The following is a 15,168-nucleotide window of genomic DNA, read 5'->3' on the forward strand; positions in this document are numbered from 1 at the left end:
TCCAGCCACCATCTGATCCCTCAATCTCCCATCTAGGTCAGATTCAAATTACATTCTTGAGCCAATTTTTTAAGTCGAGCTGCAAACTCCGCAACTGATTCACCAACCCATCTTTCTATCCGAATAAATTTAATTCTCGAGCTAAATAATGTTGAAATAGGCTTAAAAACTTTCTTACCAACTTCAATAATCTCTTCATAATTAAGATCTTTCAATATTTTTGGATAAACAAAGGACCTCATCTCAGCTAAATTACTAATACCCATATACGCAAATAATATTTTTTTTTTGGTTTCATTATTTATTAATATACCTCTTATCTCCAACATATCATCAATATATTCAATGTAATCAGCAAAGTTGTTTTGATTATCGAAAGAATCGAATTTGATCATAATGTTATCATTTTTTTCTTCTTTATTCATAATTACTTTATTTTTGTCTTCTTTATTCATAATAAATCATCGACAACATATACTAATTAAGTTTATTTGACTGGCAATCACTTCATGAAATATATTAATATGATTGATTTGTATCTATGACATTTATATCATTGATAATATATATATATGACATTTATAACATTGATAATATATAATATAAATCTCATTTATAACAAAGGCAACTTTAATCCGAGATATTTTTAGCCAAGTTTTTAGTTAAAATTATTTATGGAAATATAAATATCTAAATTACTAAATTTCGCGAAAATATATTTTTAAAACTTTTATAAATTAAAACACTTAAAAAATTATACATCAAAACTTTAACACCATAAAGCAATAGTACAGTACAGTTGTTTATTATTTCATAACAAAAAAGTAAATAAGCATTTCCTTTTATTCTTAACGCAAGCATAAATATATAATTATATAAATAAAATCATTAAAATAATAATGTTCTGTTGCTAAGCCATTGGATGTATATATACGACATTGAGCTAAGCTCCATAGGAAAAAGTTTAAAATTATATTTGATTATAAGAAATAATATAATTTAAGTATTTTTATTATGATATTAAATTTTTAATAAAACGATTTCAATTTTTAATATTAAATACAAATACCAACAATATCACATTAAAAAAATATTTTTTCACAAAAACAAATAAGAAAAACATTAAAAAGAATTGAGAAAAAAAATTTAAATAGGTATATAATCACCCTTGAGAAGAGTGAATGCTTTAAAAATTAAACCGCTTCTGACGTTGGTAAAATCTTCCATTGAAGTGCTCGAATAATGTAAAATAATTATAATTTTATCTTTTAAAATATTTATTATAAAAGTAATAAAATAAATATAATTTTCGGCTAACTTAACAACATGCATTATATAAAAATTATATTCCTTATGTTTAATATATTTTACAACAGCTGATATTCTCCATAGGCTAAATGACATTCGCAAAATTATCATAAAGTGCTAAGTCATTTTGTCATTCAGATATCATTTAAATTTATCAATTCATAATTCAAATTTTTCAATTCATAATTTAAATGACTTCAGCTTGTAAAACACCAGATAGTATTTATGATTTTAAGGCCAGAACTATTGATGGAAAAGAGATTTCACTAGATATCTACAAGTAATTTTTTAACTAATTTTTTTTTTATTGTTTGTTATTTCAGGGGTAAAGTTGTTCTGATAGTCAATGTGGCTTGTGAATGAGGTTCAACTGAAAAAAATTATAAACAATTAGAAGCTTTATATGAAAAGTATGAGTCGAATGGTTTAAGGATACTAGCGTTTCCATGCAATCAATTTGGAAATCAAGTAAACTATAACTTTAAAATCGTCTCCTAATGCTTACTAAAACATTAGGAACCTGGTAGTGAAGCTGATATTAAAAAATTTGTTTCAAAATATCCTGTCAAATTTGATATGTTCTCAAAAATAGATGTAAATGGTGACAATTGTATACCATTATTTAAATTTTTGAAAAAAAATGAGTTAATTAAAGCAATCCTGATTGTCATCATATATTAATTTTGTTTTGTAGGGATATTTCATGGAATTTTGCTAAATTTTTGATTAATCGTCAAGGTAAGATTGTAAAAAGATATGGAACTAAAGAAGAACCATTTGTGAGCATATTACAAATGATATACATTTATATTAAAGTGATTTTAGACATTTGAAAATGACATAGTTCATTTATTAGATGAGAAACAATAATTCTAATTTCAAATATCATCATTAATATAAAAGAAAACTCATGAAAGAATATTTTTTTAAATTTAATAAAATATTCTGGATTTCAATTTTCAATTCATTTGAAATGTATATATTCTTTATATTATTAATGCTGTATATGATCATCATTATATTGTATCCATGAAATTTATTAATTTGAAAATTGTTACATATATAGTTTTTATTATAATGATTTAGAATCTCAATAATTTTACTAGTATAGATAAATGTTATTGCAAAGGCAATTGAAAATATAAACATTTTGATAATTAAATAATATGTGTTATAAAGTTTACTTGTTGAGTTAATTTAGAAATTTGACAAAATTAACCTAATCTTGCTCAATTTATATATTAAAATTTGATATTTTTGACTAGATCTACAAAAATACAAATCGAATAATTGTATTAATCGTATTTGATTCAAAATTCCGAATCGAATAATGAAATTATTCGTATTTGTTTAAATTTAATAATTCATTATTTGTATTCGTACGAATAATAAAATGATTATTCAATTCGATTTGTTGAATATTAGATTCAATTCAAAAATTTTATTTAACTGTAAATCAGAGACCTGCAGGCCCGGCCCTATACCCGGGTTGGGCCATTTTTTAAATATACTCGGGCCGGGCCTAAAAAATTTTTTTTAAATATATCCGGGCCGGGCCTTAATATTTTTTATAAAAATTTTTACATTATGAGTTAATGGTTATAATATTGGGTGATGGTTAACACATCACAGATCGATCTAATTATTAATTTCCTGAAAATTTATTCAAAGTATTAATATATTTTTTTATAATTCATAAATTTTTACAACATATTTTACCAAAACAATCAAATAAAGGAATATCTTAAATAAGCCCCAATATTCAAGTATTAATAATATTTTTTTATAATTCATATCTAAATTTTAAGAATATTTACCAAAACAATCAAATAATGGAATATCATGGCACAAAATACTAATTATATAATTAATAAAATTAAAAATAATATTTATTCTTTTAGAAATACAAATAATAATTTAAAATCTGAAATATGGGTTAAATTTAACATCATCATAGATGAAAATAAAAAAAACATTGGCTACGTACAATGTAAGAATTGTTCAAGTTTATTATCTTATAATTATAAACACGGTACATCACATCTAAAATGACATAAATCTGTTGGTAAATCCATAAAAATTAATAATTTTTTTTTACACCTGAAAAACCAACCTATAAATGTAATATAAAATATTTAAAAATTATAAAATAAATTATATTAATATTGTGCAATTAGATTATATTTTCAAAATACTATTTGCATTTTTTTAAATAGCGATTTATTTTTATTTTATAAATTAAATAGTAAATTAAATACAATATATTATATTCTCAAAATATTTTCCATTTTTATAAATTAAATATTTTTATTTTTTTTAAATGCAATATAAAATATAGTATATGCTCAAAATATTATTACCATTTTTATGAATATTAGTTTTATTTTTATAAATGCAAAAAATATATTATATGCTCAAAATATCCATTTTTATAAATAACAGTTTTATAATTTTTATAAATTCAATATAATATTCTCAAAATATTAGCTTTTTTCATGTATTTTTTAAATAATAAGCGATAATACTCGCTGAAAAATATGGTAAAATACCTCATAGGTAAATTTTTGTATATACCAGGTCGAATATAATTTTAAAAAATTCCGAGCCGGGCTGAAATTTTTAAATCCGGGCCGGCCCTTAAATCTTTAAATCCGGGCCGGGCCGTAAAAAATTTTTTTAAAAAATATCCGATCTGGGCCTAAAAAATTTAAAGCCGGGCCGTGCAAATGGTGCCTCTGCAGGTCTCTGCCGTAAATTAATAAAGATAGCATATTAAATTTATTTTGTGAAATTTAACTATGGGTACAAATTTTATTAGTAAGATAATATAGAAGCATACATATATAGTAAATTTATATATAATGTATAAAAATCAATATAATATTCATATCATGTAAAAGACAAGTATACCAACAACAAAGTTTTTGCAAAAAGTCAAATTTATGATTTCTCCATCATTATTCAGGAGAAATATCTGGTTCGCCTGTCATTCTTGACGGGATAGCTACTAGTTATTTATAATCGTATATGTGTTATAAATTACATATAAGAATAAACACTTTCTTCGTCCATCATAAAACAATTTTTGGAAGTTAATTTTGTATTATGAATTATTCGAATAAAAACATCCGTTAACAACATTTAGAAATAACTAGGAAATTTTATTAAATAGGAATTATTGCAAATAATTCCTACTAATAATATATGATTATTTTTCGAAATTTATTAATATAAATTATTTTAATCGAATAATTCGATCGAATAATAATTTTCCTTATTCTATAATAGGTATATTTTTGACATTTATTAAGTTAAATATAAAAATTTTATGAGAATTAGAGTGCTTTAAATAAATAAAAACTATCTTAAACACTATATTTCTATAATAATATTATAATTTTATTTTTTTAAATCATAGTTTTATTTAAGTAACAAATTTTTCATTTACGAATTATAATTAAAAATATATATATAAAATCTAATGATATATAAAAAATGAATTAAAAAATATGTATGTATAAGTGAGAAATGGGATAAAAAAAATCTATAAAATGTTTAAAAAATGGGTACAAATCACCCTAGAGAAGAGTGAATGCTTAAAAAATTGGATCGGCAGATTTCCGACGAAGGTAAAATCCTTTATTGGGGTTCCCTGAGATCTGCCTCATTTTTTTCCTTTAGTTTTGATGAAATTGAGAACATCACTTCCGAATATGCCTAGGGTATTGATAAAAATAGGGATAAACACGGTATTAATGAGGCCAGCATATTTGTTTTTTTTAGGATTTCGGCCTTTTCGATAGCAAAAAATGAGAGGTTGGACTTGGCGGCAAAATCAACACAGGTATAGTCCCAGGCTAGGGGAAGACCATTAGTCTAGGGAATGAGAGATATGCCATCAGGGCGTTTTCGTTTGAGAGGCCCACTGGTTCGAGGGTGGATGGGATATTAACTTTTTTAAGAGCAGCTAGGAGTATGTTGTTAATAGATTTATGGCGCGGTTGTCGTCCATGGGAGAACTTGCAGTGCAAAGGATGGTAAGCTTTCGATTCGATGGGATGGCCACAGTCGATGCAAATGGAGGGAATCATGGCATTACATCCGGAGGGCTATGGAAATCCTAGCTGTTCTTCAGAAAAGAGGAGGCCAAGGTCTGAACTGGGGATGGTTTCGAGCCATTCATAACCTGAGCCTGCATATAATATTAAATTATTGGGATTGTCCTCAAAGGGCCTGTTCGAAATAAGGTATTCAACGGAACGGGCTATCAGAGGAGCATTCTAATCTTTCTGAATGCTGGCGGACGACAAAGGGTGGGTGAGCAGTTGCTGTCCCAGATGGTGAACTGTAAGAGGTCAGTGTCTGAAGGAGTGGATCCATTGTCGATAATAGATTTTGCAGCAAGACGAGATGAGATAAAGGCTGAGAGTTAAAGTTGTATCGGGGATCGGATACCAATACCACCAGACTTGCCGGGAAAGTGGCCTGAAGCCAAGATGAATTGGGAAATTTAAGGTTTAGCATGTTTTCAAGAAGACCCATAATTTAGGTTTCATGAGAAACTAGCAAGTCACAGCATTTAAAGATCGGAGAGGATCTCAGGGCGGAAAGGATTTTAGGTATGTTTAAATAATTTTTTATTAAAAAAAAGATTGATGGGCTGGGAGGTAATTAAATAATGTATTTAATTTGGATAAATTGTTGAGGGATTTGTTTAAATGTCTCGATGGCTTTTTCACCTCCCATAGGTGATCCAAGATGAGTCATCTCGTCAATGTTGATGACGTGATATGCCATGTCTGAAGGGATAGAACTGGGATTTAGGAAGCAAATCTCACATTTGGGGAGGTTAAGAGATAGTCCAGTTATATGAGAGAGATTCTCAATGATGAGGGGAATGGACATGATTGAGGAGAGGTTGCCCCGAGATAATGCCGTCATCAAGATACCAGGAATTTAAAGTAAAGTTAGATTTAGAATGAATTTCCTAATCTTGTGGATCCCGATACAAAAGAAGGCTGGGCCTCAGGGGTCACCTTGCTGAATTCCCTCCTAAGATACGATTATGTTATTATTGTATTTTAAAAAGGAATGACTCGACTAGCTGTTTGATAAAATTAATTCTGGAGAATTATTAGAGATATATAAAACAAAAAATGAACATTTTTCGAATCATATTACTAGTAAATCTTATCAATCGAATATTTAATAAGTGGGGTTTTGAGCTCGGCAATCGGTCAAATCAAATTATTTTCAAAATATTTTTTAGGATAATGCATAGCACGTAAATATACACGTATAAAACAAAAATTAAGAGATTTTGTTATATAACGCCAGCAATTCAGTATTTAGTCATTGGGTGAGCTACGAGTCGGTTATCCGCCAAATCACGATATTTTAAAAATATTTTTTAGGATTATGTTTTATACGTATTTATAGATATATATAACGAAAATCAACATTTTTCACATTATATTACTAGTAAATTTGGTCAATCGAATATTTAGTGAGTGGTCGGTTTTGAGCTCGGCAATCGGTCAAATCAAATTATTTTCAAAATATTTTTTAGGAAAATGCATAGCACGTAAATATACACGTATAAAACAAAAATTAAGAGATTTTGTTATATAACGCCAGCAATTCAGTATTTAGTCATTGGGTGAGCTACGAGTCGGTTATCCGCCAAATCACGATATTTTAAAAATATTTTTTAGGATTATGTTTTATACGTATTTATAGATATATATAACGAAAATCAACATTTTTCAAATTATATTACAAGTAAATTTGGTCAATCGAATATTTACTGAGTGGTCGGTTTTGAGCTCGGTAATCGGTCAAATCAAATTATTTTCAAAATATATTTTAGGATAATGCTTAGCATGTAAATATACACATATAAAACAAAAATGAAGAAATTTTGATAAATAAAGCCAGCAATATTTACTTTAGAAAATTTCCATTGTTTTACTATTCTAAACCTACTCATTAAACATCAAAGAAACCTAAAAAAAATTTTTAATTTTTAGGTTTTTCATATGTATATATATACCCAAATATAAAAAAAGTGCTATCCAATCATCATTCCGGTTTCCTAAAATGATACATATTAAAACATATAACGCCCTCTTACGGATATATATTTGTTAATTTTTAAAATTGAATAAAATGTATATTTGTTTTAATAAGCTAGAAAAATAAATTTCTTACTAATAATATTAAATAAAAATAAAATTATTATACTATATCATTTAATCAGTATTCTTCATTTATAATAAAAAAATGATTTAAATATATTTTAAAAAAGTTTAAAAAATTATCATTAAAAAAATATACGTAATAAATTTTTGATTGATTTATAATTGATTATGATTGATTGCCTTTTAGCAATGCAATTTAGCAATGCATTAGCAACGTGCTAGATAAGATAAGATAAGAATTCAATATATAGTGGGAAAATTTTTTCCGGGGAATTATTTTCCAGGGGAATTTTATTCCGGGGATTTTTTTTCCGGAGAATTATTTACCTGAGAACTATTTTCTGGGGAATTTTTTTCCGGGGAATTATTTTCCGGGTATTTCATTTCTTAGGAATTATTTTCCTGGGGATTTTTTTCCGGGGAATTAATTTCCGGGGATTTATTTTCCGGGGAATTAATTTCCGGATATTTTCCGGGATTTTTTTTCCGGGATTTTTTTTCCGGGATTTTTTTTCCGGGGAATTATTTTCCGCTCACCGCCAATATACTAATTAAGTTTATTTGACTGGTAATCACCTCATGAAATATATTAATATATGATTGATTTGTATCTATGATATTTATAGCATTGATAATATATATATATGACATTTATAGCATTGATAATATATATATATATAACATTGATAATATATAATATAAATCTCATTTATAACAGCCACCACATGTAATCTTTGGCTAAGGATTTGATTTTTCCTGCTCCCAAGTGACCTTCATGTAATGACTGTAGTATATTTTTTCTCATAGAAGACGGAATTATGATTTTGTTGCTTTTGTAAAGACATTCCTTAATTATACTTAATTCCAATTCAATGTTTTTATAAATATTATTCATTATTGGCCTGTTGTTATTAATATCACTTATGAATTGTTTTAATTCCATTCTTTCAAAGTTTCATCACGAATTTGATTAAAGTTAATAGGTAAATCCTCATATTCATTTATTATGGTTATATTTTCAATAGTTTCATCATGACATTCTTGTGGGAATCTCGAGAGACAATCAGGAACAACATTATATTTACCGGCTTTATACTTTATATTCCTCCTAATGTAATATTCCACTTCTGGAGTCTTAACGACATGGTGCTATTATCCTTAAGACCCTTGGTAAAGATAAGAACTAGAGGTTTATGGTCAGTAATAATTGTAAATTTTGTGCCTATTAATTATTCCTGGAACCTCTTTATAGCGAACATTATGGCGAGAGCCTCACGCTCAATATTGGTATAGTTCATTTCAGATTTTAATAAAGTTCTCGACGCGAAAGCTATAGGTTTTTCTTTACCATCTTTTTCAATATGAAATAGTACAGCTCCTAAACCACATTTTGATGCGTCAATGGCTATCCCTAAGGTAATTCAGGGTTAAAATATGTCAAAGCAGATGGAAGACTAATCAACTTCTTAAGATCATTAAAGCTTTTAGAGTGTTCTAGGTTCCAAGCCCATTTTTCTTTGTTGACAATCTTATATAGAGGATCGGCAATTTCTGCAAAATTGTTCAAAAATTTTCTATAGTAGCCAGCCATTCCCAGAAATGTTGTTAATTCAGCAGCTGATTTTGGTTCTGGCATATTAATTATTGCTTCAATTTTGTCGTGATTAGCATGAATCCCCTTAGCGTCAATATCATGACCCAGGAACCTCACTTTGTTTTTAAAGAACACACTTTTATTAAAGTTAGGTATTAGCCCAAACGATGATATTCTATCAAACACTTTTTTATGTTGTTAAGGTGGGCTTCATCGTTTTTTCCAGTTATAAGTAAATCATCAATATAAAATATAACATCATCCATATCACCAAAAATTTGATCCATAATCTGTTGAAAAATTGCAGATGAGGTCTTAAGCCAAAAAGGAAGTCTAGTAAATTGGTAATATTCCTTGTGCGTAGATATGGTTAAAGTATTTCTGCAACTTTTATCAATTGGTATCTGTAAGAAAGCATTTTCAAAGTCAATCTTCGTAAATTTCTTTCCTTCTGAAAGTTTAGCTATTAAATCATTGATTCGTGGTAAAGGGTATCTGAAATCTTCTAGAGCTGGGTTTACAGTGTCCTTAAAGTCTACACAAAGCCTAATGCTCCCATCATCTTTGTAGACAGCGGTAACAGGACTTGCCCATCGGACATCATTCACCGGCTCAATTATCTTATCATGTATCCATTTCTTAAGTTCATTGCCAACAAGATCAATTTTTGAATAGAATACGTCTAGGCGGTATAATTCTAGGTTGGGCATCTCTTCTTAAATGTAACTTGACACTTGCCTTGTTGATTGGCCCATTAGTCAATTTGGATTCACACTCTTTAATTAATTTTTTTATTTCATCTACGTAATTAGTGTCAACATTTGCTATAAATTTATTTAAAATATTTTTAAAAGCATTGATCCATATACGTCCCAATAAGTCATTTTTACTTGATTCGACGACAATCACTTGTAAATATTTTGAGATACCTTCATAAGTCACTTTGACTTGAGTAGTGCCAACGATCTTGAATAAATTTCCGTCATAAGCGGTGAGTTGTAATTCGGATTTCTTAAGATCTCTAATACCAAGTTTTTTAGCCAGACCATGAGGTATAATAGTATGTTTAGATCCAGTGTCCACTTACATACATGTAACAATATCATTCACTTTTAAGGTTGTCATAAATGCGTTATCTTTGTCATTAAGCATGTCACCAGATAAGTTGTTAACATTGAAATTATTATCATCTTTGTTCTTTGTAGAGTCAACTTTTTCTTCAATAATTTCTTCAATATTCATGTTGTAATCATTATTGTATTGTATTAGCTTTCTATTATTGTTGTCACCACCTCTATAATTATTTGAGTTATTGTTATATTGTATTTGTTTTCTCTGATTATAGTCATTACCTCTATAGTTGTTAGAATTGTTGTAATAAGATTGGTAATTGTTATGATTTCCGTCACCGTATTGGATCTGTTTTCTTTGATTATTATCATGCCATGTATTATTTCTACCATAATTAGATTGATTATTATTATTATAGCGTTAGTTATAATTGTTATAATTATCGTGGTATCTCGAATTATTACCATAATTGTATCTAAAATTATTATTGTAATTCCCATTTCTATATCTATTATCATAATTATTTCTAAAATTATTTCTAAAATTATTTCTAAAATTATTATTTCTAAAATTATTATCAGGTCTAAAATAATTATTGTTGTCATTTCTATTTTTATTGTAAAAGTTTTTATCTTTATCGGACTTTTTATCATTATTTATATAACTTATATTATTGTCATCCGACTTAATGTTAACACAGTCAAGTTTCACCCCTAAATCGATCATCTCGTTTAATGATAAGTTAATGTTTTTAGAGAATTTATATTTTATCTTATCGTTTAAGGTAGATGTCCGTAATTTTTCTTTTAATCTACTGTCGTCCAAAAAATTACATTTTTTATGCATTTTCGATATTCTTATGTACCACAGCATAAAACTCTCTGATGAGTTTTGTTGAAGTAGATTAAACTTATTAATTAAAGTATTTAAATCTTGCGCTGGTAAAAGGAAAGTTAATTTTTTAATCAATTTTAAGATCTAGAATGTCGGTATCAGAACAGATTGATTTAATATTGTCAAAAACCTCGTCCGATAAATGATTAAGCAAAGTATTTATTTTAATAGAGTCCGATAATGTACTGGTCGAAAAATAATTTAATATTCTGTCTAAATAAATTTCGGTAAGAGGTCCCAGTAACTAAGGAATCTTATGTATAAACTCTTGTTTTATTTCCATGTTTTATTAATAAGACATATATGTAAGCAATTATAACATTTTATATTTTAGCAATTTATATTTTGGTAAATATACAAATCAATTCGATAAAATCATTATCACTATATATATAATGCTTCCCATTCAGCAATTCGAAGCAACAAATCATATCTCTTAAATTGATAAATTCAAACAAAACATCTTCCGTTCCACTTATTCTAGAATAATTAACGTCACAGTTGTAGGTTAAGTCAAATAAAATATCGTAAATTGAAATTATATGGGGAATATTAATCAATTTGAATGAAAACATACTTAGGAATCTTATGTGTAAATTCGTTTATTTTCTCCATTATATAGGAAAATTTTTTTTATTTAATCAAATTTACCAAAATTTTTTTTATTTTTTAAAGAAAAAATTTAATTTCCATAAGGTGAGTTTCTTTTACCTATTATGGAGCACCATGAAAAGAATCATGTATATGTGCTATTAAACAAAAATTTATTTTTATTATTAACTTTATTATTTCTATCTTTTCCATATTACACTTCGTTTATATATATATTTTACAAATCCAAATTAGAATACAATATTAAAAAAACGAAAAACAAAAAGTAAAATATTACAAAATATAAAAAGTAAGGTTACCCAATATAAAAAATAAAGTTATAAAATTAGATTATAAAAAGTTTAAATGCAAAAAACAAAAAGTAAGATTAAAAATTAGATTATAACGCAACAAAAGCCTTAAGATTTTGCTCATCGGTGGCACAGAGGTTTGAACATCTATCGACGAAATCTCGAGGCTTAGACAATAATTTTCTGTCTAAAATATTGAGTTAGCCGTTTTAAAAAATCGATTCAAATCGAGCCGTTTAACAACACTAACTAGGACTGATAAAGCTATTGCAGTATTAAATTTAAAAAAAAATCCTTAATGGAAGGATAGTATTTAACCATTTTTAATGTATTTTGATGGTCTATAATATAATTTAAATCTCTAGTTCTGTTTGTATTATTGAACTCAGTAATTGGGTAAGGCTAAATACAGACTAACTTAGCTCAACCTTCAGGCGCTTGCCAAAAAAAACCTTTTAACATTAAGGCGTTTTAATTTATAATAATTAATTAATATAATCTTGGGCTAAGGTCCTTTTCATATCCATCGCATCGTTTTCCCTCCTTATTTGGATTGAAGGAGCACTAATTTTTTGAAGGGCATATGACTTTAAAAAAAGCTATTTTAATTAATAATAACTAATTTGAAATATTCGTCTTCTCAAGTTGACGACTCAAGTTCATAGAACTACCTGTCCTCTAGTCGACTCAAGTTATAATTCGTATTTACGACTCAAGTTGGAAGTCTAAAGTTAAAAAAATGTAAAAACCATAACAAATATTTTAATTGAGGACTATTTTGAAATATTTCCTTTAGTTTACTCTAGTTGATGACTCGAGCTCATAAGAACTAAGTCCTCTAGTCGACTGAAGTTTATAATTCATGAGAACTACTTAAGTTGGAAGTCTAAAGTAAAAAACAGAATATCTTAATTTAATAACTAATTTAAAATATTAGTCCTCACTGTTTACGAATAGAAATATAAATAATCAGTGGTTGTAACGGCAATTTCTTTTAGTTAGACAATAATTTAATTATTCCTTTTATTCATAATTCGTAGTATACATTTTTATTAAGCACACGTTCATATTAATGGCTGATTCAGAAGATGATGTTATAACAGCTGTGGATATTTTGGAAGATGAAAAGAACTTCGAAGAAGAAGCTAGTGCTTTGTTTGGAGATTTTGATAATAATATTTGTACTTATGAAAGGGTAAATTATATAAAAAAAATAATTGTATAGGTTTAAAATAGGGTTATATGAAAAGACAACCACTTTATTCATGCTTAACTTGCCGATCGATTAGTGATAAAAGCGCTGGAGTTTGTTTAGCTTGTTCTCTCAATTGTCATGCAAATCACAACCTGGTTGAATTGTATACTAAAAGGTATTTTACTGACTTAACACAAAAATAATATTATGTTTAGAAATTTTAGATGTGATTGTGGAAACACAAATTTTATTAATAATTTATGCAATCTTAATAATAGCAAAGATGATATTAATGATAATAAGTATGGCCAAAATTTTGAGGGCTTGTATTGTATATGCAAAAGACCCTATCCCGATGAAGATATAGCAGTTAATAGCATTATTTAACATTCGTATATAAATAAATTTTATTAAGGAAGAAGAAGAAATGATTCAATGTATAATATGTGAAGATTGGTACCATCTAAATCATATAAAAACATCTAATTTAAAAGTACCACATTCTCTAGAATATGAAGAATTTATTTGTTCCATGTGTGTAAACAATAATCCTATCCTTAATGATTATTTTGAATATTATAAAAAAGGTACTTTTATTAAAGGTATATTTTTATTATATAAGAGGTTAATGTTAATGCAAAGTTAAAGAAAATGATAATTCATCAAAACAAATCAAATGCTATTATCAAGAGGTTATAATTAAGCAAAATGAAAAAAACTTAAATTATGAAGATGATTCAAATAAAGAATCCCTTTTTTGGCCTGATATTAATTGGAGGAAAATACTTTGTAAATGTGATAACTGTATGGTTAGTATATTTAAATATTTTATTATATAAATAAAATACCTTAATTAATAGAAAATTTACACTGAAAATAAACTTGATTACATAATTGATCTTGAAGATTCATTAACATATTTCTCCAACAAACCTTCAAATATTAATACATCTTTTACTACCCTTTTACCTATTAATAAAAGTCCTAAAAATGTATCTAAAATTAATAATGACCAAAAAATATTTAAAAGTCAGTATGAAGAAAGTTTGGAGGCTTTTTCAACCTTAGATAGACTCTCACAAAATGAAATGTTGCACCAATTTAATACCATGAAAGAAAATTTGAAAGATTACTTACAAGATTTTGTGACAAATAAAAGAGTAAATATTTCATCAATAATTTTTTAATATTTATTATATTAGATTGTAAAACGGGATGATATTTTGGAGTTTTTTGAGAGGGAAGCCAAAAAGCCTAAAATTGAAAATATTACTGGTTATAAATAACCTATTTAAGCATATTTATACAATTATTTTTAATGAATTTTAAAAATGTTGTATTTTGTAAATAATTAATGTGTATATTATTAAGTTATTTTATATTTTTATAATAAAATTGAACAAAAGATCTAGTTTATTTTAAATGTTGTTGTTATTAAGCACCTAATTATATGCATTACTATCCATGCCACTTTTTTAGCAAGGATGTCAAACCTTATTTCCTGGTTTTTAATTGGGGTAATTTTTTCTGGATAATTTATTCATCCATTATCATGCCAGAAATTGCACATAATACAATTTTATTACCCTGAGAGAGTTTAATATCCATCACATATTTTCATTAATATATAAATCCCAGTGATGTATACCCCTATTATTATAGAGGTCGGTTTGTCTGCTAGCACAGGGTAGAAAAAAGGTATATATATATTATCTTTTAATGACAGAATAGAAGTGTTTGCTGAACATTTTCTTTAATGTAACTGCTGATCTGGCTACCTTTGTTTTATTTTTTATTTTCCTTTCTCTAACATCAACGTAATTTTCATGTTCTTTAATCATAAGTGTTGTGTCAATATCATATATCCTAGAAAGAATGTTATAAATGGGTTCGGTTTGCAAATAGATATTAGCTTTTATAAAAATTACAGAAGCTAACTTGTAACAAATCAAATTAAAATTTTTTATGAATTCATTGTGATAAAACATTGAGAAGTTACATAAT

The 15,168-nt window shown here is 26.8% G+C and overlaps 1 protein-coding gene and 1 long non-coding RNA gene across 5 annotated transcripts; both read left to right on the forward strand.

Moving 5' to 3' along the window:
* The first annotated feature begins 1,387 nt into the window (after nt 1-1,387).
* LOC135928471 (uncharacterized) lies at nt 1,388-2,080 on the forward strand. Its single transcript, XR_010572342.1, has 4 exons — nt 1,388-1,588; nt 1,632-1,776; nt 1,825-1,952; nt 2,003-2,080. It is a non-coding gene; the product is annotated as an uncharacterized LOC135928471 (long non-coding RNA).
* A 10,939-nt stretch (nt 2,081-13,019) lies between these two features.
* LOC135928229 (putative E3 ubiquitin-protein ligase UBR7) lies at nt 13,020-14,574 on the forward strand. 4 transcript variants are annotated; one of them, XM_065464629.1, is made up of 8 exons: nt 13,020-13,164; nt 13,206-13,339; nt 13,380-13,533; nt 13,580-13,766; nt 13,813-13,973; nt 14,025-14,156; nt 14,199-14,324; nt 14,367-14,574. In XM_065464629.1, the coding sequence occupies exons 1-8, from the start codon at nt 13,042-13,044 to the stop codon at nt 14,448-14,450; spliced, it is 1,101 nt and encodes a 366-aa protein (XP_065320701.1). In that variant the 5' UTR covers nt 13,020-13,041; the 3' UTR covers nt 14,451-14,574. The 4 variants fall into 4 exon arrangements, with proteins under 4 accessions (XP_065320701.1, XP_065320698.1, XP_065320699.1 ...); XM_065464626.1 differs by having other exon boundaries at nt 14,025-14,324; XM_065464627.1 differs by having other exon boundaries at nt 13,580-13,751; nt 13,807-13,973; nt 14,025-14,324.
* Nucleotides 14,575-15,168: the final 594 nt, after the last annotated feature.

The sequence above is a fragment of the Gordionus sp. m RMFG-2023 genome, chromosome 4 (assembly GCF_954871325.1).
Source record: "Gordionus sp. m RMFG-2023 chromosome 4, tfGorSpeb1-WG-v2, whole genome shotgun sequence".
NCBI lineage: Eukaryota > Metazoa > Nematomorpha > Gordioida > Chordodea > Parachordodidae > Gordionus > Gordionus sp. m RMFG-2023.